Source organism: Neophocaena asiaeorientalis, unplaced genomic scaffold (assembly GCF_003031525.2).
Source record: "Neophocaena asiaeorientalis asiaeorientalis breed wild unplaced genomic scaffold, Neophocaena_asiaeorientalis_V1.1 scaffold225, whole genome shotgun sequence".
Lineage (NCBI taxonomy): Eukaryota > Metazoa > Chordata > Mammalia > Artiodactyla > Phocoenidae > Neophocaena > Neophocaena asiaeorientalis.
The window spans coordinates 3892147-3917868 of NW_020172364.1; the positions used below are offsets into that span (position 1 = coordinate 3892147).

General features: G+C 35.8%; 1 protein-coding gene across 5 annotated transcripts in view; it reads left to right on the forward strand.

Moving 5' to 3' along the window:
• The window catches only part of VPS8 (VPS8 subunit of CORVET complex), a 282062-nt gene that overhangs the window by 86199 nt on the left and 170141 nt on the right, over window positions 1-25722 (forward strand). For all 5 annotated transcript variants that reach the window (XM_024768391.1, XM_024768418.1, XM_024768398.1 and 2 more), the window contains 4 exons: window positions 5804-5850; window positions 15240-15462; window positions 18631-18720; window positions 21306-21357. In XM_024768391.1, the coding sequence (XP_024624159.1) occupies window positions 5804-5850; window positions 15240-15462; window positions 18631-18720; window positions 21306-21357 (412 nt within the window). The remainder of the gene's footprint in view (window positions 1-5803; window positions 5851-15239; window positions 15463-18630; window positions 18721-21305; window positions 21358-25722) is intronic.

Consider the following 25722-nt stretch of genomic DNA (forward strand, 5'->3'; position numbering starts at 1 on the left):
TCACAGCTTACCCTTCCCCCTCCCCATATCCTCAAGTCCATTCTCTAGTAGGTCTGTGTCTTTATTCCTGTCTTAGCCCTACGTTCTTCATGACCGTTTTTTTTTTCTTAGATTCCATATATATGTGTTAGCATACGGTATTTATTTTTCTCTTTCTGTCTTACCACACTCCACATGACAGACTCTAGGTCCATCCACCTCACTACAAATATCTCAATTTCGTTTCTTTTTATGGCTGAGTAATATTCCATTGTATATATGTGCCACATCTATTATGGGGATTCCCTTGTGTGTTATTTGTTGTTTTTCCCTTGGTGCTTTTAATATGTTTTCTGTATTTAATTTTTGATAGTTTGATTAATATGTGTCTTGGCATGTTTCTCCTTGAATTTATCCTGTTTGGGACTCTCTGTGATTCCTGTACTTGATTAACTATTTCCTTTCCCATATTAGGAAAGTTTTCAACTATAATCTCTTCAAATATTTTCCTAGTGCCTTTCTTTTTCTCTTCTCCTTCTGGGACCCCTATAATTTGAATATTGGAGCATTTAATGTTGTCCCAGAGGTATCTGAGACTGTCCTCAGTTCTTTTCATTCTTTTTTCTTTATTCTGCTCTGCAGTAGTTATTTCCCTATTTTATCTTCCAGGTCACTTATCCGTTCTTCTGCCTCAGTTATTCTGCTATTGATCCCTTCTAGAGTATTTTTAATTCTATTTATTGTGTTGTTCATCATTGCTTGTTTCCTCTTCATTTCTTCTAGGTCCTTGTTAAATGTTTCTTGCATTTTATCTACTCTATTTCCAAGATTTTGGATCATCTTTGCTATCATTATTCTTTTTCAGGTAGACTGCCTATTTCCTCTTCATTTGTTAGGTCTGGTGGGTTTTTACCTTGCTCCTTCATCTGCTGTGTGTTTTTCTGTCTTCCATTTTGCTTATCTTACTGTGTTTGGGGTCTCCTTTTTGCAGGCTGCAGGTTTGTAGTTCGCGTTGTTTTTGGTGTCTGTCCCCAGTAGCTAAGGTTGGTTCAGTGGGTTGTGTAGGCTTCCTGGTGGAGGGGCCTAGTGCCTGTGTTCTCGTGGATGAGGCTGGATCTTGTCTTTCTGGTGGGCAGGTCCACGTCTGGTGGTGTGTTTTGGGGGTGTCTGTGGCCTTATTAGGATTTTAGGCAGCCTTTCTGCTAATGGGTGGGGTTGTGTTCCTGTTTTGCTAGTTGTTTGGCATAGGTTGTCCAGCACTGTGGCTTGCTGGTCGTTGAGTGAAGCTGGGTGATAATGTTGAGATGGAGATCTCTGGGAGATTTTCGCCATTTGATATTATGTGGAGCTGGGAGGTCTCTTTTTGACCAGTGTCCTGAAGTTGGCTCTCCCACCTCAGAGGCACAGCACTGACACCTGGCTGGAGCACCAAGAACCTTTCATCCACACAACTCAGAATAAAAGGGGGAAAAAATAGAAAGAAAAAAAGAAAGAGGATAAAATAAAGTAAGATAAAATAACATAAAGTTATTAAAATAAAAATAAGGAGAAAAAAAAATTTTTTAAGTAAAAAACAAAAACGGACGGACAGAACCCTAGGACAAATGGTGAAAGCAAAGTTATACAGACAAAATCTCACACAGACGTGTACACATACACAGTCACTAAAAGAGGAAATGGGGAAAAAATAATATATCTTGCTCCCAAAGTCCACCTCCTCAATTTGGGATGATTCATTGTCTATTCAGGTATTCCACAGATGCAGCATACATCAAGTTGATTGTGGAGATTTAATCCGCTGCTCCTGAGGCTGCTGGGAGAAATTTCCCTTTCTCTTCCTTGTTGGCACAGCTCCCGGAGTTCAGCTTTGGATTTGGCCCCGCCTCTGTATGTAGGTCGCCTGAGGGTGTCTGTTCTTTGCTCAGACAGGGCAGGGTTAAAGGAGCCACTGATTGGGGGGCTCAGGCTTACTCAGGCTGGCGGGGAGGGAGGAGTACGGATGTGGGGAGAGCCTGCGGCGGCAGAGGCCAGCGTGACGTTGCAGCAGCCCGAGGTGCACCGTGTGTTCTCCCAGGGGAGTTGTCCCTGCATCATGGGACCCTGGCAGTGGCAGACTGCACAGGCTCCCGGGAGTGGAGGTGTGGATAGTGACCTGTGCTCGCACACAGGCTTCTTTGAAGTGGCAGCAGCAGCCTTAACGTCTCATGCCCATCTCTGGGGTCCCTGCTCTTAGCCGTAGCCTGCACCCGTCTCTGGAGCTCCTTTAAGCAGCGCTCTGAATCCCCTCTCCTCACGCACCAGGAAACAAAGAGGGAAGAAGTCGTCTCTTGCCTCTTCAGCAGGTCCAGACTTTCCCCCGGACTCCCTCCCTGCTAGCTGTGGTGCACTAACCCCTTCAGGCTGTGTTTATGCTGCCAGTCCTCTCCCAGCGATCCGACGGAAGACCCGAGCCTCAGCTCCCAGCTCCCGCCCACCCCGGCGGGTGAGCAGACAAGCCTCTCGGGCTGGTGAGTGCCGGTCGGCACGGATCCTCTGTGCGGAAATCTCTCCGCTTTGCCCTCCGCACCCCAGTGGCTGTGCTCTCCTCCATGGCTCCGAAGTTTATCCCCTCTGCCACCCGCAGTCTCCGCCCGCGAAGGGGCTTCCTAGTGTGTGGAAACCTTTCCTCCTTCACAGCTCCCACCCACTGGCGTAGGTCCTGTCCCTATTCTTTTTTCTCTGTTTTTTCTTTTTTCTTTTGCCCTACCCAGGTATGTGGGGAGTTTCTTACCTTTTGGGAGGTCTGAGGTCTTCTGCCAGCGTTCAGTGGGTGTTCTGTAGGAGTTGTTCCACGTGTAGATGTATTTCTGATGTATCTGTGGGGAAGAAGGTGATCTCCACGTTTTACTCTTCTGCCATCTTCCTAAACTCCCTGTTTTAGTTTTCTTATTCAGGGATTCTAATTACACATACATTGATGCTTTCCCTTTCTCTTCCTCCCCCTTTCCTCCCTCTTTCCCTCTCACCTTTCTCCCCCCAATTCTCTGCAAGCTGCATATCACCCATTACTGTGCTTACGATCTAATGAGGAAGATAAAACACCATCTTTCTAAAGATCCCAGTGATATCCTAATTTATAAATAAAATAAAACTTTCACATCTTATTCATTCTCAATGCTATATTAAACAGTGATGATCACTCCTTCCTTTTTAAAATTCTGTATCCTGTAGATATCTATGATTGTGTGGTCTTCTGATTTTTAAAACTTTGTGACTGTTCCTGAGTTGGATTTTGTTTCCATCCGCTGACCATATCATAAATATTGGTCTTCCTCAAGATGTAATCCACTGTTCACTGATTTTTATCTTTATTATCCCTGGACGGTTTTATTCATGTACAAAATTTCCTTTCATGACTTAGAAGTGTGTAATTCTAACCCAGATGTTTCAGATTACTATATCCAGTTTCTTACTATTCAATATCGAAGTAAAGATGTTCCTCAGAGCTATGACAGCCCAAACTATGTTTAGCTTCTTCCTTCTAACACCTCCTCCCATATTCCTTATTTCATTTCATGAAATCTTCATCCAGCCATCACTCAAACTAGAAATTTAGGAGTTTCTTAGACTCCTGCCTATGCCTTCCAACCCATAACCAATCTGTCACCAACCTCTACAGTTTTACTTTATAAACAGTGCTTGATACTATCTGCTGTTTTTTATGCCTACTCTCACTACCCTAGTTTGGTCTCCTGTTTCCATCTTGGACTACTATACTAGCCACCTATCTTCAGTCTTGATTTTCCAGATCCTCCCATCATAGAATCAACAGAGTGATTTGTCTACATGTATTAATCTGATGGTTACACTCTCCATTATCCCTATAGTATATCCTTAGTACTTACTGCTAGGATAGGCACTTAATTCCTTATTTTATGCCTTTAATAATTCTAAATATACTTTAATAATTTCTCCCTGATAATTATAGTATTTGAAGTTTTCGGGGTCTCCCCTGCTGTTTGTAGTTTCTGCTGACATTAACTTATGGTATGTTATTTCATGAAGTGCTTTAAACTTTTTTATTTTGGGCACATCTTTTGGGGGCTTTATCAGGAGGTCTTATTTTGCCTGTTAAGCAAAGCACTGTTAAGCACTGGAACTGGAATTTTTTTCTTTCAAGTGCTCCTGGAGTATCCTTTTTTAAGGATCACCTTTTGTGTTAATTTCTTGGCCTGATTATTCCCATACTAAGGAGATAGTGTAAATTCAAATCCCAAATCCACCTGTGGGCAGGATCTTGATTATAGATTCTTGGAGAGTGCAGATTTATCCCCACTGAGTCCAGGCAGAGACAGACAACCTTTCTTGTTAGCTTCCTATGCATATAGGCAGGGTTTTTTGTTTTTTCTAATTGCCTTTCACTAAGGAGACACCTTTCAAGAATCCTGTTTTTAGGAGGATCTTTGCTTTACTTCCTTATGTTTCAAGAATTAAGGCCTCAGTTTGTTTCTGGCATTAAAACCCAAGCTCTTATATGAACAACTAATTTATAGGACAGTCTTAGTGATGGCTCAGGGCTTCTTGCTTTAGTTTGTAGTTCCTTTTTCAATTTTAAACCCTGGGTATTGCCCCTAGTTTTGGGGGAGCTCAGCTGTGTATTTTAAAGAGTGTTTGTTAAATTTCCTCAGTATTTCTAGGTTTTTTCTCTGCAGATTATTTGTCCCTCTCTATGTATTCTCATTCAGGGTTGAGACTTTTCAAATCTATGGTTTTAGTTCCTGTTTTTGAAGTACCTAAGTAAGGTTATAAATGTAGTCATGAGGAATATTGATAAATAAAGGAAGCAGGATGGATGGGCAGGGTTAGCCTTTTAGGATTATAGGTCCTTCTGCTTACTTCTCTCTCAGATAATAGTGGTTCCTCAGGTTTTGTTCGTTTTGTCAAAGAAGTGTTAGCATGTGGTATTCTCTTTCACATAATGTCTTCTCCCTCCTGATGGGATATTCTTCTGCCCAGAACCTAAGCCTTCCAGGATTTTTAAAAGGAAACCATTGCTCTTCAGCTAGCAGAAAATGAAAGAGTACTGCTGAAATCGAATGCTTGGGTATTTGACAAGTTCTAGTCATAATAAGCTACTTCTCCTCCCTCAAAGTGTTTCTCTTGAAAAAGACCAAAATTATGGGTTGCCATTCGTTTGATATGAGTCTATACATGATGAATTTAAAACAGTCAAAATGTTATGAAACTGAGAAATTAATCAACCTTAAAATAGATGGTTTGGAGGATTGTGACAAAATATGGACAACCTTAATCACCTGAGCCACCAGTGGGACCAACTATATTATATTATCAATTTGATATATTTTCTTTGCAGATTTTCTTTACAAAGTTGTGAGATAAATACATATTTTTCATGTAATGTTTCTTATAATGTTGTAAACTCTTTATAAACTTGTAATATCTACATAATATTTAAATAGCAAATTTACTTAACTGTTTTCCCATGTTGTATATTTAATTTCAATGTCTTCCTCCCTTCCCCCTCCTTCTCCTCTTTCTTCTATTATAGAGCTGCAGTGAATACCTTAATGCATTAAATTTTTTTTCTTACTAAATGTATTTAGGATAAATTTCCAGATAGAATTACTGGGTAAAAGTGTTTTCACATTTTTAAGGCTTTTGACACAGAGTGCCAAATTGCTTACCAAAAGTATGGTACAAAGTTATATTCTCCCAACAATCTAACAGTATCTGAAGCAGACTACTTTCATTATGTGTTGTGTCTAACCAGGGGGCCATTGGACAGAGATATGGTGCTGATGCTTTCTTTACGGTTTCTCTACAGGATATGGTGCCCATCATAGTTGATTACTGCCTTCTGCTGCAGCGAAAGTGAGTATACATTGCCTGTCAGGTTCAATTATTTTGAGTCCAAGTTGCCTCTTGCTTATATTATAGCAATAATTTACTACTATGAATTCTATGAATTTGACTCAGTAGGTTATTTTAAAAAATGAATTTACAGAAATTTGATTCTTTAAGAATTTTCAGTCCATTTACCAATGAAATTAACTTGTCCAATATAGATGTATCATCTGTGTATTTATGTGGCAGGATAGTGGAGGTGAAGAACATAGCAAAAGAGCAATTCTTAATCACTTAAAGATCTTAAAAGTGTATGATTCATGCATTATATATATATGCTCTTTTATGAACCATCACTAAAACACAATATTTCATACCACTCAAAAAAAGGAAAGATTTATTGTGCTTCTTTTTTAAGAGCCTCTTCATTTAAAGAAAATCACTGTAAATAAACTCTTGATTAGGGTCTGTTCATTTAAATAGTAACTACATAAATTAACCAACCTGTGCTAGTTCATAATTTTTCATACTTACAATAATAGTTAGCTTCCTACATGCCAGGTATTGTTCTAAGCACTTTAATTTTTTTTTTTTTTTAAACATCTTTATTGGGGTATAATTGCTTTACAATGGTGTGTTAGTTTCTGCTTTATAACAAAGTGAATCAGCTATACATATACATATGTTCCCATATGTCTTCCCTCTTGCATCTCCCTCCCTCCCACTCTCCCCATCCCACACTTCCAGGCTGTCACAAAGCACCGAGCTAATATCCCTGTGCCTTGCGGCTAAGCACTTTAATTTATCTATTTTTTATAACAACTTATTTAATTTTTATAACAGTGAGGTAGGTATTATTGTTGTCTTCATTTTACATAGGAGGTTCAAGAGGCAGTATGCGATGAAGTAACTTGCCAAAACTTGCTCACACTTTTTTTGAGGAGCAAAGGTGGGATTCTAATGCAGGCAGCCTAGCTCTTGGGTTCTTGCTCGAAACTACCAGACTGTACCTCTTTTTCAGTGGTGAACAGCTGTGAGGATCCAGTGCAGATACTCCCCAAACCCTCTACAACACTGTCTTGACTCCTGAATTTATGTCTATTTAGGTGGCCTAAATCATATAAGGTTGGATCATACTTAGAAAGTATCAGTGAAGGTTATCAAGAGGGCAGTTATTTGCTATGTCAGACCTTCAATTAAATCACAAAGAGCTCTAGCTTCTGTTTACTTAGGGCTCAGATTCATTCCAGTGTTTTAGCTATAGTGTTACATGTAATTATCCAGTGAAATATGTTGTGTCTTCATGGTTGGGATGTTGTTGAAAACATGGTTTTATGTTACACATTGTCTTCTTCTTTTTTTTTTTTTTTTTTTTTTGTGGTACACGGGCGCAGGCTCAGCAGCCATGGCTCATGGGCTCAGCTGCTCCGCAGCATGTGGGATCTTCCCGGACCAGGGCATGAACCCGTGTCCCCTGCATCAACAGGCAGACTCTCAACCACTGCACCACCAGGGAAGCCCCAACATTGTCTTCTTTATGAGGGCCCAAGGAAGAAATTTCTCTCAGGTGTTAGTACCAGAAATACTTTTGTATCTTCTGAACAGCTAACTCACTTTTAGCTGATGGACAGTGAATTGTATAGCTAATTATTGTTTCCTAGGGAGCTAAGAGCCATGATATACTAACCTCACCCTAGTTCTTAACTTAGTTTTCTCTTCAGCTCATGGTTTACACTTACACTTCCTTGTTATTTGTCTTATATTTTTTAAAGCAGCCTCAATAGTTTATGGATCAGTTTTACATATTTTATTTCATTTAATCCTCATAATTACAGTGTAAGAGAGGTAAAGTTAAGGAAATTGAGATGTAGTGATATTTCTAATACTAATAAATGCTGGGACCAACCTAAATCTTCAAGTTGAGATAATATAAATGAGATAAAATAAAATATCTAAGAGATTAAATTTTGTTTAGAGTAAGAAAGCATATCTTTATAAAACAGATTATTTCTACCTAAATGGTACCTGGCACAGAGTAGCCTGATGGTTGAATTAATGAAGTAATTCTCCCTCTTGGTTTGCAGGGTGACTTGTGATCATTAACTTGAAATCTTGAATACTCTCACAGTGAGATAAAGTTGAAATGACCTGAGCAGTTGTAAGATGGATTATATAGGGAAAAAGAAAAAAAAAAGGGTTTTTTTCCTTTCAGAAATATGTTATTCCCCAAAATGTTACAGGGATAAGTTTTTCTTTTCTTACATGACTTGAAAAGGAAATATTTCCAACTTTATTTAATCTATTGACTGGCTGAGAATGAAGTAATTTCTTTATTAAATCAGAGCATCCAACATAGAAGACAAGATGTAGTCTAGATTATCACCAAATTAGAATCTACTTATTATTTCTTCATTTTTATCAGTTTCTTTCTTTCCTTTAATTTTTCCTGACTCCTTAGCATGTTTTTTTCTGGGCTGTGTCTGAAATGAGTACAGTATTTGTTTTGGAGATCTCAGAAATACCAGCAGTCATAGTATATTCCTGACTGCCAAGGGGAAGGGAGATCTCAAGGGTCCTTTTCTGAGCTCTTCTTGGCCCTTTTCTCCTTCCTCCATCTAGTCATACACACATACTCCTAGATCCAGGATTGGATATTTTTCCTGGACCATAGTGCAAATAGTATGGCTTCCTTCTCTCTTGACTGTTTCTGAAGGCTGAAGACCAGATTGTACTAGATCCTGCTCCTGCTTAGGAGAAGTTCCAACATGTATGTTCTTACTCTCTTTCCCCTCCTGGTCTCTTTCCCCACTTTTTCTACTCTCTGGGTTCCAGTAGGGGCAGAAGGGACAGGGTAGTGTCCTCAGCAGTGTAGGAAAGTTTGAGGCTGTGGAACTAGGCATTGGGTCACATGTTCCCTTTTGTGTTCTAGATTCTGTGCTCTTGTGCTTGCTTACTTCTCATCATACTGGCTTTTCTTTTTCATCATAATGTTAAGATTCTATATATGGGCCTGAGCTTATGAGTAAAGAGGTCAAATAGGCCATTTGATCAACTTTGATTCTTTGTGTCTAGGTCATCTTTCAGTTTCCTTCCATTGCAAACGTGCAATGATTAAAGATTTATTAGATATAAAAATTCTGTGTTTCTTAAATACTTCAGTGTAATCACACTTAAAAATAGAGTTGAAATTTTTCTTAGCGTTTCCATAGATAATAAGATTAAAAATGATCAATTCCCTAGACTCAATTGAAGCAGAGGGATTTAAAAATTATGTAACTTAATTCCAGTATGATATCTTTCTCCCTAAACTGGACACTCTCTTTATGCCATTTCTTTGACAATTGGTTCTATTTGCATCTAGAATCTTCTCTTCTACATTCCTAAATTTTCAAAATATTTGTGATGTTGAGATTGCTTTTAAGAATGCTCAGATTGTGCATAACACAGATACCGTCTTAAAAAAAAAGATTTACCTGGAACAAAATGTAGAGCATAAACAAAGATAAAAACTTAGAAAATATGAGAGGAGAATAGAAAAGAAGCTTCAACATATACCTGACCATTGTTCCAAAATTAAAGACTAGAGAACATGGCTAATAATTTTCCTGAATTAAAGGAAGACAGAAATTATCAGAAAGAAAACTCTTGGTGCACAACAGAACAAATCATAACAAGCCTACACCTGTGAGTTTGATTATACTAAGAGTGACAGTGGCATAGCATTGCATACTGCACTGAGCGTCTCACATAGGAGTTCTGCTTCTAGCAATGGCAATGAGGACAGCTGGGAAATCTGGAAAATTTGTTAACAAAATTTATATGAAAGCGCCGGAGAGCTACTAAGGGGATGAGGATCTGTGGTACCAAGATCCAGGCAGAGGAGAGAGGCATAGAAGCTGGCTCTTCCTGTTGAGATAATTGCCAACTCTGAAAAATGGCAGCTGAGGGGTTGAGAAGCTGAGCAAAACTTTAGAGCAATTCGTGATGTTGCTGCAGTTGAGTTCAAGGATCACACAAAAAGAGGGGCGCTGAATACTCCAGGCTTTTGATTGAGCTGTGAAGAGCTACACCCTAAGAATAATGCTGAATTAGAACACATGTAGGTTCATCATGGTTAAACTGCTGAAAACAAAAGACAAAAAAACTTTAATGTCATTATGAAAGAAAAAAAACCCTTCAAAATGGTAACAATTAACCTTACAGCTTACTTCTAAACAGAAATAATGGAACCAAAGACAACAGAATTGTGAAAGGACAGAAAGAAAACATGTATTAATATAGAATTCTATATACAACAAAAATACCTTTTGAAAATGATATAGAAATATATTCTAAGAAACATAAACTGAGAGAATTCATCATTAGCAGACCTGCACTAAAAAAATAACAAAAGTTGTTCTTTAGATAAAAGGAAAATGATTGAGGTGGAAAAGCTAATATGTGGGTAAGTGAATATAGAATATAATCAATATGTGTGAGGATTGAATAAAACATGAAGAAAAATGAAGAGAAAAATATATGAAAACAATACTACATAACTGGAGAAAAGGGTAAATAAGGTTAAAATGTTCTAAAGTCCTTGCACTGTCTAGAAGGTGGTAAATTTATTAATTTATATTATAATTTAATAATTTGAAGATGCAGATTGTAATCTCTAAACCCATACTTAGTATATAATAGTAAAAACATATATAACTAACAAGGTAATAAATGGTGTCATGACTAAAAATACAATTTAAAAAAGTCAAAAGGAGCAAAAGGAATTAAGAATAGTTAAGACAAGGAGAAAAAATAAATGATAAATTTAAAAGTATATCAGTAATTACATTAAATAGCAAACAACTAAAACAAACAAACAAAACATAATCTAGTACTCAGCCAATTTCAAGTAACTTCTTCCACTTCTAGGGTGGTCACTTAGACACTCAATACTGGCCTCCAGATACCTTTTATATTAATATTTTCTGATTGAGTACATTGGTTTTATAGTCAGTCCTCTTATTTTCGTATATTATACTGTCTCTTATGAGGGTTAAATTATAAACACAGTACATACTCTGAAATTAATTTTAACTCAATACCACAACCATCATTATACTATGATCACTGTTACCTCTGTATCATAAGTTATAGAATTTCATACCCAGCAGTAATATAATATTACTAGGATATATATGTATTTCTATTCATATGTAAGAATTCTTTTATAATGTAAAATCCTTTTTACTATGGCAGGAACCACACTGCTTTTTCTCTGTAGGGCATACTGATCAGTGTGTAATGGACATCTTTTTTGGTTAAAATTTGGCTTTATTATCTTTCTGTGAATATTTTAAAATCAGAAACGATAGGAAATTCTGTTTCTGAAGATCTACCTTTATTTTCATAATTTGGTCTCTGCTCACACAATTTCATTTTAATTTGATAGTGCACATATATTTTTTCAGTACTAGAAAAAGATATAAAATATCTCAAGGGTTTTTGTAGGATATTTAATGATTTGTCATTTTGCTTATACAACAGTAGCCATAATTTCAGTTTATTTTGAAAATAGGTCCAGAGTTTACTTGAACCATAATCATAATTTTGAACATTGTTTAAAAATAAGTGCTTAAATAAATGCTATGTTATTATGTGTGAATTATATCTCAAAGCCATTATAAAACAAAATAGGTGCTGTATGTAGATGATCTTGACCACTTCAAGCTTATATCACTGTAAGCAGATATCCAAAAAGAAGCCATTATTCAGATAACTTGAATTATATGTAAAATCTGAACCAAAAATATTTCTGTTAAATCTAAAGTGAACCTGAAGTGGCCTTTTGATAGCCAGAGTATTTGTTTAACCTTGTTGTTCAACATCAGGATTATTATTTGCGAAACAGAAAGATTTTAATTATCAGCCATGGTTGAGGAACTTATTGTTTTGACTTTTCTCATCATTTTCTTGGTAACTGCAAGTTAAAATTCTAAACATCAAAGCTAGGTGAAAAATGGGGCCATGGCTTTTTTATTTTATCTAACTGCTGTGTTGAGATATAATTCACGTACCATAAAATTCACCATTTTAAAGAGTATGGTAGTTTTCAGTATATTCAGAGTTTAATTAAGCCATGTCTTTTTAAAGGAAATATTTACAAACTGATACTTGTATCAGGAAACAGAGCATTTTGAACATAATTTCTTGAAGATCATTTGAACTTTTTTTTTTGAGCAGTGAAATAACTTTCATTTTGCACACAATTCAGCATCTATGATAGTAGCCAGACATGTAACAGGTTCTCAATAAATTTTAATTAAATAAGTGAAATTTGGTAAAAAAAAAAAATGGATTGTCTCTAAAGGTCATATTTTCCAGGTCATATGGAGCCCTTTTTTTTTTTTAACTTTTTATTTTATATTGGAGTTCAGGTGATTAAAAATGTTATGTTAGTTTCAGGTGTATTTACATCTTTTCATATGTATTTACATGTATCCTTTTGAACTTTGTTTTAAATTTTATAAATAAAGAGGCCAGCCGAAATCAACTTTGGATTTATTAAATCCCACTTATATGTAGTGGGGGGTTGTTTATTTGGTTCTGGTTGTATATTTAGTGTACAGGCAAGTGTTAGGATTGATGCTCTTGCTCCCTTCAGACAGTCTCTGAATTTGTAATTATCTCATAATCAAAGCTGAGTTCTTCACATTTTCTAATTGTAAAATTGATAGTGCAAAAAGTAAATTTGGTCATTTTTTCTATCAATTTGAAGTTATGTATGATAAACTCCAAATAATGTCTTTAATATGAGTATTAATATAAAGTGAAGTTATGTCGAAGACCTTTTTGTTGGCCCTCTGTTATTCAGAATGGATTTTTCTATTATACTGGTTATAAGGAGGCTAAGCTCGAAGCGATAAACATCAGTTTTGACATTAGCCGTTCCAGGAAACAAAGTCAGCACCCTGGAGTATAATGCCTAAGTACAGAAAGAAACACAAGAGCCAAAACCTTTTTTAGTGTGTGTGTACTTTTCTTTTTCCCTCCTTCTCTGTTGATCGAATAAATATTTTCCCAGAATGACGAGAACATGTCTTAAAATTTTGTTTTATTTTTATTTTAAGGTAGAGATGCAGATAGGAGTTGCTGAGTTACATTTTTCTTGCTTCTTTATGATAGCCTCTTACTGGTTAAGAAAGAAGCATATAGTTTTGCCATTAATCTTACCAGCATTGCATGCTGTAGTTTGTCACAGGAGTGCCTTGTTTGTCAACTTTTATGCTCTCTTTACTGAATTTGTAGCTCTTTAGTTTTCCTCCCCAGGGCTTTTTGTGCTGAGCTGAAATATATAATTATCTTTCCTAGCATGTTGTTTTTAACAACACATTACAGAGTGCAAGGGCTAGCAAATAGGACATTTTCTTTAAGTTCATAAGAGTTACTTTGTTACTCTTATTTTATCTTTCTTACAGTAAGGCTTCATTAATCTCAGTTCCTTTTGCTTGGCTAGTAATTGGTAATCACAAAAATGTAATGGACTGTCAGGCTTCCCTGGTGGTGCAGTGGTTGAGAGTCTGCCTGCCGATGCGGGGGACACAGGTTCGTGCCCCTGTCCGGGAAGATCCCACATGCTGCGGGGTGGCTGGGCCCGTGAGCCATGGCCGCTGAGCCTGCGCATCCGGAGCCTGTGCTCCGCAACGGGAGAGGCCACAACAGTGAGAGGCCCGCGTACCGCAAAAAAAAAAAAAAAAAAAATGTAAGGGACTGTTGATTACAATGAAACTAACATGAAAAATGCTCTGATAAATATAAAGTAAGGGGGAAAGTGATGCAAGAATTACACTTGTGGATATGAGAAAAAAATAAATGGATATGGATTTCCCCCCAGGATATTGCAAATACTGTTTATTGAAAAGCAACATGGGGTTCTATGCAGTTGTAGCCAGTCTATTTATCATTGGTCCCCCTTCCAGGACTTCAGATTAGGCAAGACCCCATCCCATTGCTTTCAGAGTCTTCCTTGTCCTTTTTGTGGAACTTGTCATGAAAGATCACACCTGTGGATGAACCATCTACCACTTTTCACAATTGACATGATGCACATATATAGAGATTATACATTTAGCAAATAAATAAATAAACAATCAGTCAATCCTAACAGGTAAGTAGAATTAGCACAGTTTTTGTATTTGAAAAAAGAATTAAAGAATCAGTGAATGATATAAGTCAATACACTGTATAAATGGAAACATGGAAAACATTTAATTTTGCCAGTCATCAAAGAATTGAAAACAGTGATGTTGTTTAATTTATACATTAAACTATATGGGAAAAAAATAAAGACAATTGTCTTTTGAAACTGTTGAAATTATACATTACTGATGGCTGTGTAAATTGGTGCTATGATGATTTTTGAAGATAATTTAGTAATACATTTTAAGTGCCACAAAATTTTTTGTATCTTCTTACTTTAAATAAATTTCTAAAAGTAGAATGACTAAGGAATTAAGCCCCCAAATGGAAAGACTATATATGTAGATGTTCATTGTGGCCTCACTCATAATAGTGAAATAGTGGAAATAAGTGATACATTACAGGAGTAGTTAAATAAATTCTGATGTTTCAGCATGTTGAAACATTGTGGTTAGACAAAATGGTAATTTTAAAGAGTTAAGTAGCAGCTTAGGACAATGCTTATATAATATTCAAAATATTGAAAACAAAATTCAGATTATGTCTGTGGTGAATAGAACTTTAAAATTATTTCTGGACTCTTTGCAAAAGAAATACAAAATAAATAAAACAGTTATTGAGTGTGGTAGCATTTGATTAATTACAGTTTTTTTGTTTCTGCAATAAAATAGTTTTCAGACATATTTTAAAATCATTGAACATTTTCTTCTTCCTCTCCCATCAATAATCACTACCTAAACCCTTTGGGAAGCAAAGGGCAAGAACTAGATAAAGAAGCAGATTGGCCTTGCAGATCAGATGGGAGTATTTAGGTACCAGGAAAGAGGAAAGGATAAATTGTGAATAGTCCATTTAATTTTTTTTTTTTACTTCATCATAGTCTCCGTACTACCTGCTCCCATATCAATGTTGTCTTTAAGAAGCAGTGTGCCATAATGGGTTCAGCACAGGGTTTAGGTCAGAAGGCTGATGCAAATTCTGAATCTATCACTTGTTAGCTAGCTGATTTTCAGCAAATAGTTTAACTTTTTCAACATTTTTTATTTGTAAAAAGTATTGGGTGAATTAAGATAGTATATATAAGAGATTTTTCAAAATACAAAGCTCTTTGCAAATATTGTTACTATTTTTAATAAACTTGCACGTAAGTTGAAACAGGAAAAAGATGAGATATACTTCATAGACTGAATTTAATGGGTGTTTGGAATGTTCCTAAAAGTATTTTTCCCCATTTGTTGCAGGGATCTTCTATTTAGCCAGGTGTATGACAAATTAAGTGAGAATTCAGTGGCCAAAGGAGTGTTTTTGGAGTGCCTTGAACCATATATTTTAAGTGATAAATTGGTGGGGATCACACCCCAGGTAATGAAAGACTTGATTGTTCATTTCCAAGATAAAAAATTGATGGAAAATGTGGAAGCCCTCATTGTACATATGGATATCACCAGCCTAGACATTCAGCAGGTGAGTTTATAGGCGGTCTACTAATTTATGGAATAAACATCATTCCTTTATTGAATATATTTACCTGACTCATCGGGCCTTACTTTGTCTTTCATCAACCCTAATTATTTTTTAGCACTTTTTGGTAAGAGGTCTCATAAACTTATATTTGTCAATATATTTCTTAGGAGTGCTCATTACTTAAAGCTAGATTAGGAACTCCTGCAAGCCAGTAGTCTTCGGTTTCCTTGACATCCCCCAGAGCTCTTAGCATAGGTTTTATATTTGGTAGCTGCTCAGCAAATGCTTATTGGCCTATCCTTCTTCACCAGTTTGTTTGTTCACTACTACAATTTTCATCTGCAAGTAAATTTCAACTATAAGCACTTCCACGTGAAAAATAGAATATTTTTACTTTTAAGTGTATGATGCCATTTTTTTGAAAAGCTAGTTTATATGTTCAGAGTTGATAACTTTCATACATTAAGTTTTGAAATGCAGAGCATAGTATAAGAAGCAAACTTTAGGACATCTTAGCATGATCAGCCAGCGCATTGATAATATACCTCGAGTATATCTGAGGTCTCCACAATAAGTTTTAAGTCCTTAATTGAGGAGCAATATGTATTTGACCTAAGACACTTCACTCTTAACTCTTCATTTAACTCTTCAGTCCTAATGCTGAGCAAAGGCACTAAGGTACCAAGGTGCTGAGTCCTATTGAACTAAAGTACGGTGGCTTACAAACTTAGAAGGACCAAAGGTTTTTTGTTTGTTTTTAATGTGCAAAATCACATGGAAATGAAGAGTTTGGAAAATGTTTATTGTTTTCTTCATGGAAGTTCTTTATGAATGGCTGTAAGTTTGCAAAGGCCAGGTCCTCTTTACATATGCCTTTCTGTCATATGGGTAATTTGGTGTAATCTTCATGTCTGACAATAGGTCTGATGATGTGAGAGCATGTTATCAATCTAGCTTTATTTACCTATTACTGATATAAGAGAAATTTCTAATTTCTTCTCCTTCCAACATTTTTAGCTTTTTCTCCAACACTAGGTAAATATTCTCTATTCTTTTTCATGTTAAAACAACAGTTTAAACCAATCTCCCCGTCAGATTCCCTTCTCTCCATCAGATTCCCTTCTCTCCGTATCAAGCCTTCCCCTCCTTCCCCCTTGGCTACTGCCATATCACATTTCCCACTTGCAGCCAGATCCCTCCCTCCCTCCCTCCCTCCTTTCTTCCTTCTTTCCTTCCTCCACCCCTTTCCCTCTTTCTTTCCCACATTTCTTGAAAGCATTCTCTAGGTTGCTTCTTCCATTTCATTCACATCCTAATAATTCTTCAGGTTTACTTTCACTAGAGTCTGTAATGACCTCCAATGCTTTAGTGACCCTGGTGGACAAGGCTTATCATAAGGCTTACATTAGCAAAAAAAAGTTTGACAATAAACAGACAAACAAGTAAACAAGCCAGAAATATCGAAAACAAGTATTATGTTAAAAGTCAAACAGGCAGTATGATAAAGAGAGAATGAGAGGCTATCTTAGATGGGTCAGTTATAGAAAACCAAGAAAGTAACATTGAGTCTGATCAAATCTGGAATCTGAATGACAAGAAGGAATCAGTAGTGCAAAAATCTTGGAGGAGAAGATTGTTACAGGTAAAAACAACAGCTAATGCAAAAAAAAAAGATATGCGTTGGGTGCTAAAAGTTACAGATAAAAGGCAAACAGAGCTTGGTTGAAAGAGAGAGGTAGCCCTTTCAGGGCAAGGTACAGATTTTTCCTTTTTATTCTGAGTGCTATGGGAAATCATTAAAAGGTTTTAAGTGAGATCACTCTGATTTGCCTATAGATAACAGAATGAGGGGTGGGGGCCAAGTACAGAAGAAGCAAGGAGATTGGTTAAGAGCTGGTCCAGGAGGTAGCCCTGGCCAGAGATGATAATGGTGAGATGGAGAGAGATGGCCTGACTTTGGATACATTTTGGAGGTAGAGCTGATTTGCTGATGAATTGGACCTAAGGGTGTGGAAAGAGAGAATTTAAGGCTGTTGCCTAATTTTTTGGCTTGAAAAACAAGGTGGATAGTGATTCCTTTAAGAAGATTGGAAGACTGGGGTAGGTCTAAGTTTGGGAGACAAAATCAGGAGTTGTATTTTGCCATTTTATTTTGATAGCTACTAGACATTCTGGTGAAGATATCAAGTCAATGGTTGGCTATATTGGTCAGAGGAGAGGTTAGGGCTGAAGCTGTAAAGAGATGTATGATCATGGCACTGGCTGAGAGGGCGGAAAGTGAGAAAAGAGAAGAGGTCCCAGAACATGCCGTTGTCTAGAAGGACTCTCATGACACCTCACTTCCATTTTCCCTCAGACTAGTAGTTTGTTTTCCCTTTGGCTATTCCTTATCATTATCCTTTGTTGACCTCTACTCTTCCACTTCCGTCTTCTCCTGTCACTCAGTAGTATAATATAGCTCTCGAAGGAACAGTATATAGGGTACTCTATACTTAAGTCATCTCTATTCCTCATCCTTATTGCTCCTTCTGCCTGCAGGGCCCCTAGTTTCCACATCGGCTTTTGGCTCACATACATGTATCCGTTAGGTCCTAACTTAAATATTGCTCCCTCAGGGATGACCTTCTGAATACTCCAGACCAAGTCAAGTTCCTTTATAGACTTACCACATTTGTAAATGAACTATTTGTGTAATTGAATATCTTCCCCAAGTCATAATTCACGCACCATTTTGTGCCCCTTCTTTTGGTGAGTGTCCAGGATGAATGGAAGTTCTGTCAGGGTAGAGAATAGTTCTGGGTTTGTCTTACCTATCACTTTATCCCCAGTGCCTAGGAGAGGACCTGAATATAGATGTTCAGTAAATATTTGTAGAACTAGTGACCACAGGTAAGATGGATATGGAAAGGGGGAGGATAGAGAAGAAATAAAATCAGACATTGGAGGATGTTTAAAAGTAGCTATTGTACTGTTGAAAGTAACATTGAACCTACAACAGCTCTTACCCTGGCATTGTGTTTGAGTACTTCCATTTCAGTTTTTTTCAGAGAAGGAATAAGAAAAATTAGGAAAGAGAATTTAAGATCTTCCCCATTCTTAAAGCTTTGAGGAAAGTAATTGGTGAGATTTGCTCAATTGTGTGGACCAAGCAACTTTTCCTATTTACAGGTAGTTCTCATGTGTTGGGAAAATCGGCTATACGATGCTATGATTTATGTCTACAACAGAGGCATGAATGAATTTATTAGTCCAATGGAGGTAAGATACGTTCTAACTTATATGCGTATTTAACACTGTCTATTAATGTTTTTTCCCTTCTCTCCATTTGCTTTGAATAGTTTGTTTTCATCCAATCACTTTAAAATTTCTTGTAGATTTATGAGACTTGCACCCATTGTTGTTTAGGACTTTAGATAGTCTTTAGTTTTATACCTTCTACTATTGCTTTCTTTTTTATCTGCAAAAGTAGGTATTTAAATCCCAGGGAACGATAGATAAAAGCCCAGATAGATAAAATTAAAAGCCCATTAGACTTTAAGAATTTTTCTAAAAAATTTTGATATTATTATAGCTTTTCCAAAAGGTATAAGAAACTCATTATATATATTTACTGTATACAGTAATGGTACTATTGAGTAATATTATTTTGTAGATATATTCTTCTGGGGAAGGTCCTGTAAATGGTGGGAGGTCATGATTTGCCAATTGCTAATTTGTTGCTTTTCCTATTTCAGAATTTTATAGCATTCATTATAATTTCTTGTTCTCCTTACCATTAGAAGAGAGCATCTAAAAAGCATTTGGGCTTATTTTAAAAAGAACCAAACCCATCTTCATCTTGTTATTTCCCTTAAATTTATAGACAGAATTATGGGTTATGGATTGTGGATGCATGTCGTGCCCTGCTAGCCCATTGCTTTATTACAGTGACTTCATTACCTGGATCAGAAGACCCAGGCTTCTCCTGAAGGCATCCACTCAACTTTTTTGCATATTTAATGGACATCCAAAACCATCTTCAGTATTAAGTCAGCAGTCATTCTATGATATTTCAGTCTTCTTTAATTATATTTAGCTTGGTAGGTGAATATCCCTCTAATTCATAACTCCTTCAGTTTGGGCTGTACTTCTTGTCTCTTGGTCATTTTCCAAATGAGTGCCACAGCCCTCCCCACTGGTTTTGACCTTGACTGTCTATTTCAGATAAGTATTTTTAACATTTGCACACCTCTTAGCTGACTCTTCAGTGAGGTCCATGACCTGCGCGCATGCAAAAATGTTCTCCATCCCACTATTAAACCACAATTAGGAAGAATTAATGCAGTTTCTAGTTTCTCTCAAAATAATCTGTGAAAACAGATTCTAATTTGATGCACTCTATGTTGATGAAAATGGTTGTGGGGTTTTTGTTATTGTTGCTTTTGAAGTTTTTGTTTTGTGTGGATTTTTTATTCCTCAAAATCTGGTTTGCATTTATAGCTATGCATCTCAGATGGAACACTTTTCTATTGACGTTGCCTTGTTTTGTGTTGAGTAGTTTTCAAGTTAATGACTTTCAGCAGGAGCTTGGTATTTGTTATTAAATAGTCATTTGGAGATTTTAGCAGTGGGAAGTTAGATGCATCCTGTGATTGCTCTCTTATAATTCTCGGCCTATAAAAGAGATCACTGTTCAGTGTTTAAAGTTTAGCTATTTCAGTTTAAAGAGATTTAAACTGAAAATCACAGTGATTTACCAGTGATCCTACTAAAACAGTTCATGTCTACATTTAGTCATTTCAGTTTAAGGTCCAAATTAAAAGAATCTGAAAAAGAATATATATATATATATATATATATATATATATAACTAAATCTTTTTGCTGTACACCTGAAACTAACACAACATTGTAAATCAACTATACTCCAATATAAAATAAAATTTAAAAATAAGAGGAACTATAGTGCCTTTTGAAATTTTCTAGATTTTCTAGAATGAAAGACAGTGTCATCATACTTGAGATGACTACCATAGTTTCTGAAATCTTTAGTTCTAGTTTTGGCTGCTTCTGAGTGCCTTGTGTTGGGAGGAACAACTTTTCCTCTACCACCTGAAACCCGAATGGTGGGGGGAGAGCTGCGAATGAACTGACAACAGGAGAAAAGACAAGGTTTATTCACAGTTGTACTGGGAACACGCAGAAATGAGTAAATCACTGAACAACCAGAGAAGTAAAGGTTTATATACCAGTTTAACGAAATTTGGGGTGTGAGGGAGGGATTTAGGTTTTCCTTGGAAAATATGCATAGTTTTATTGAGCTTCTTGTTGCTAATGCACAGCTGGCTTTGCACCACCTCCCAGTGCTAAGGGTCAATCTTCTCCTAAATAGGAAACTCCCTCCCAGGAAGGCCAACATAGTTTTGCCATTAATCTTGTGTTTTCAGGGGCTCTGCTTACATTTAGGTGTTTCTGTGGCTGCTGGCTGTTCACATGTTTTCAGCTTAAAGTAATCTTACCCTTTTGGTGGGCTATTAGGCCCTTGACTGGCTTACTATTTTTTAAAGAATAAAGCATTTTTAGGAACCTAAGCATATCTTATATTAGAAATAATGATCTCAACAAGGACCTTCTTCTAACTGGTATTTATTAAATGGTTTCTTTCAGTGAGGAATAGAACAATAATGATTTCCCAGTGATCCTACGAAAACAGTTCATGTCCACATTAAGAGTTTTTATATTTAATCTTAATAGCAAATGACTAATTCAATCAGAGAAAGGTGATTAATAGCATAAGATTTAGATTATTTTTTAAAATATTTTTTTAAAATGATGTTGATTGTTTTCCTATTAATTTTTATGCAGAAACTTTTCAGAGTCATTGCACCTCCTTTGAATGCAGGAAAGACATTAACAGGTATTAATTTTCTAAGCCTTAATTTTTTTCTCTTTAAAAATATTATTTAAATAACAAAATTCACCAATTTTATGCGTACAGTGTGAACTTTGATAATCGTACATGATCATGTAACCACCACCATAATCAAATTTTAGAAGGAGCAATATAGTTCCTTCACACCAAAAAGTTTCCTCCTGTCCCTTGTACTCTAACCTTTCCCCACAGTCCCATCTCCAGGCAATCACTGATCTACTTTCCTTTACTGCTATTCATGTAAGTAGAATCATACACTATGTAATTTTGATCTTGGTGTTTTATTTCTTTCACTTAGCTTAATGTTTTTTAAATTCATCCATGTCGTTGCATATATTATTTTGTTCCCTTTAATTGCTTAATGGTATTCCATGGGTTGGATGTACTGTTATTTGTTTATCTGTTAACCAGTTGAAGGACATTCGAGTTGCTTCTGGATTGGAGTTATTATAAGTAATGCTGCTATGTTTGCGAATGAGTTTTGTTATGTTTTTAATTAAACTTTTTATTATGAGGAAATTGTAGATTCACATGCAGCTGTATGAAATGACACAAGAGATCCAGTATACTCTTTACCCATTTTCCCTCAGTGATAACATCTTGCAAACCTAAAGCACATCCAGATATTCACAACCAGATATTCACATTGATAAAGTCACGATACAGAACAGTTTCATCACCACAGGTGTCCTTATGTTGTCCTTATCCTCCATCGCTGACCCCTAGCTATGAATAAGTTTCTGTGTGGGCATATGTGTTCATTCTTCTTGGGCAACTACCTAGAATGGAATGGATGGATTGTATGGTAAATGTATGTTTTACTTTCTAAGGTACTACTATTTGGTTTTTCAGACTGGCTGTACCATTTTGCATTCCCATCAGCAATATATGAGAGTTCTGATAGCTCCATATCCTTGCAGGCACTTGGTACTGTCAATCTTTTTACGTCTTTGAAAAATTTTATCCATTCTAGTGGGTGGATAATGGTATCACATTGTGATTTAAAATTTTATTTTCCTGGTGGTTAGTGATGTTCAGCATCTTTTCATGTGCTCTTGCCCATTCACATATCTTTTTTGCGAATCATCTGTTTAAATCTTTTAGCACTTTTTAGAAGGGTAGGGAAGAGGTGTTATTTGACTTCATATTATTGAGTTCTAGGCATGTGAACTCCCCACCAGAGCCTGTAAGAGTTCTTTATGTAGTCTGGATACAAGATATTTTAAAATATGTGTTTCGCAAAAATTTTCTCCCAGTCCATTGCTTACCGTTTTGTTTTTTTAACCATGTTTTTCAAAGAACAAGTTTTTAATCTTCATGAGGTCCATTTTATTTATTTTTTCTTCAGTAGTTTTAGACCTTTGATGTTCCGGTTAAGAAATCTTTGTCCAACTCAACATCATAAAGATTTTATCCTTTGTTTTTTTCTAGTTTTAACACTTGTATTTAGGTTTATAATCCATTTTGAGTTAATTTTCATATATGATGCAAGGTCAAGTTCAAGGGCTTTTCCCTGTACAGTTATCGGTTCCTTTACCATTTTTTGGAAAAGATTATCTTGTTTCTATTGAATTACCTGTACACCTTTTTTGTTAAAAACATTTTTGCTAAAAATTGATTTTTGCAAAAATCAACTGACCATATAAGTTTGGGTCTATTTCTGTGCTCTTTGCTATGTTCCACTGGTCTATATGTCTATACTTATGCCAATAATATACTGTCTTGGTTGTAACTTTGTAGTAAGTCTTGAAATCAGGTACCTTAAGTCTTCCAACTTTTTTTTTTTTTTCCAAAATTGGTTTAGCTAGTCTATGTCCTTTGCCTTTCTGTATGAACTTTAAAATGAACTCAGCAGTTTTTTTTAAAAAGCTTATTTGAATTTTGTTTGGGATTGCGTTGATTCTATAGGTTAATTTGGGGAGGATTGCTATCTTAATGCAGAGGCTTCTATGAATATGATATATTTTCCATTTATTTTGGTCTTTTAAAATCAGTTTGCTTTCTCAACTTCTGCAGAAAGACAGCTGGATTTTGATAAGGATTGCTTTGAATTGATCAATTTGGGGAGTGTTGCTATCTTAGCATTATTACGTCTTCCAGTCCGTGAACACAGTATATCTTTCCATTTATTTGGTCTTGTTTAATTTCTTTCAGCAATGTTTTTGCAGTTTTCAGTGTACAAGTCATATACTTCTTTTGCTGAATCTATTCCTAGTTTATTCAATTTGATGCTATTATAAATGGATTTGAAAAAAATTTCCTTTTCAGAATGTTCATTGGTAGTGTATAGGAATAATTTTTTTTTTTTTTTTTTTCAATGTCCGCACCTCGCAGCTTGTGGGATCTTAGTTCCCTGACCAGGGGTTTGAACCTGGGCTCTGGCAGTGAGTGCTGAGTCCTAACCACTGGGATGCCAGGGAATTCCCAATAAAATTGATTTTTATATTGATCTTGTATCCTGCATCCTTGCTGAATTCATTCATTAGTTCTAATTTTTTTAATAGATTCTTTAGAATTTTCTCATGTATAAGATCATGTCATCTGTAAATAGTGTTAGTTTTACTTCTTCCTTTCTAATCTGGATTTCTTTTATTTTTCTTCCCTAATTGGCCTGGATAGAACCTCCAATACAATGTTGAACAGAATTGGCAAGAGTGGACATCCTTATCTTTTTTCTTTTCTCCTAAGGGGAAAGCATTCAGTTTTTCACCATTAAATATGACATTAGCTGTGGATTTTTCATAGATGGCTTTATTTTGAGAAAGTTGCCTTCTGTTCCTAGTTTAAGTATTTTTAACATGGAAGGGTTGGATTTTATCAAATGCTTTTTTCTGCATCTATTAACATAATCTTGTTTATTTTATTGATACGGTTTATAAGCTTGATTGATTTTTGATTTCTGTTAAGTCAGTCTTACATTCTTGGAATAAATCCCACTTGGTCATGGGGTATAATCTTTTTTATATGTTGTTGGGTTGAGTTTGCTAATATTTGTTTTGAGAATTTTTTATGGCTATCTTAATAAAGGATATTGTTCTATAATTTTCTTTTCATATCTTTTTTTTTTTGGTCTTGGTATCAAGTATACTTGGTATCTTGGTATACTTGCCTCATGGAATGAGTTGGGAAGTGTTCACTCTTCTGTCTTTTGGAAGAGGTTTTGAAGGATTCGTATGAATTCTTTAAATATACAGTAGAATTCATTAATGAAGCCATGTGAGCCAGGGATATTCTTTGTTTGAAGTTTTCAAATTACTAGTTCAGTCTCTGCTTGTTAAGTCTATTCAGATTATCCATTTCTTCTTGAGCCAGTTTTGGTAGTTTGCGGATTTCTAGGAATTTGTCCATTTAATCTGTTGTCTAATTTGTTGGCATATAGTGTTTATGGTATTCTCTTATAATTCCTCTTATTTTTATAAGGTCTATAGTGATGTCTCTTATTACTAATTTTCGTAATTTGAGTCTTCTCTCTTCTTTTCATGGTCTGTCTAGCTAACGGTTTGTCAATTTTATTGTTTTTTTTCAAAGAACCAATTCAGATTTTATTGATATTCTTTATTTTTCTTTCCTCTTTCATTTATTTCTGCTTAGTCTTATTACTTCCTTTATCTTGCTTTGGGTTTTTTTGTTTTTGTCATTTTTTTTTTAAGTTTCTTGATGTGAAAGTCTAGATTATTGATTTGAAATCTTTCCTCTTTATTAAAATAGGTGTTTACAGCTGCAGATATCTCTCTAAGCAATGCTTTAGCTGCGTCCCATAAGTTGTGGTATGTTGTGTCTTCATTTTCATTCATCTCAAAGTATTTTCTAATTTCCCTTGTGATATTGGTTATTTAGAAGTATGCTGTTTAATTCCCACATATTTGTGAATTTCTCACATTTCTTTCTGATACTGATTTCTAATTTCATTCCATTGCAGTTAGAGAACATACTTTGTATGGTTTCTGGTTTTTTTAATTTATTGAAACTTATAGCCTAATATAAAGCCTATTCTGGAGAATATTCCAAGTGCATTTGAAAATAATGTGTTGAATGTGTTTTGTTGTTGAGTGGAATGTTCTATAGATGTCTTCTAAGTTTAGTCGGCTTATAGTTTGATTCAAAACTTCTCTTTCCTGTTCCTCTTTTGCTAATTGTTCTATCCATTATTGAAAGAGGAGTATTGAAGCATCTAAATGTTATTGTTGAAATGTCTCTTTCTCACTCTAGGTCTGTCAGCTTTTGCTTCATTTTATTTTGGGGTTTCTAATGCTCTGGCAGACAGTTTACAGTTCTGCCTTATTAGCCTTTACTTCCTGCTTATGCAAATCCTCAAAGTCATCCATAGGTTGTAGGCCTTTACAGGTCTTT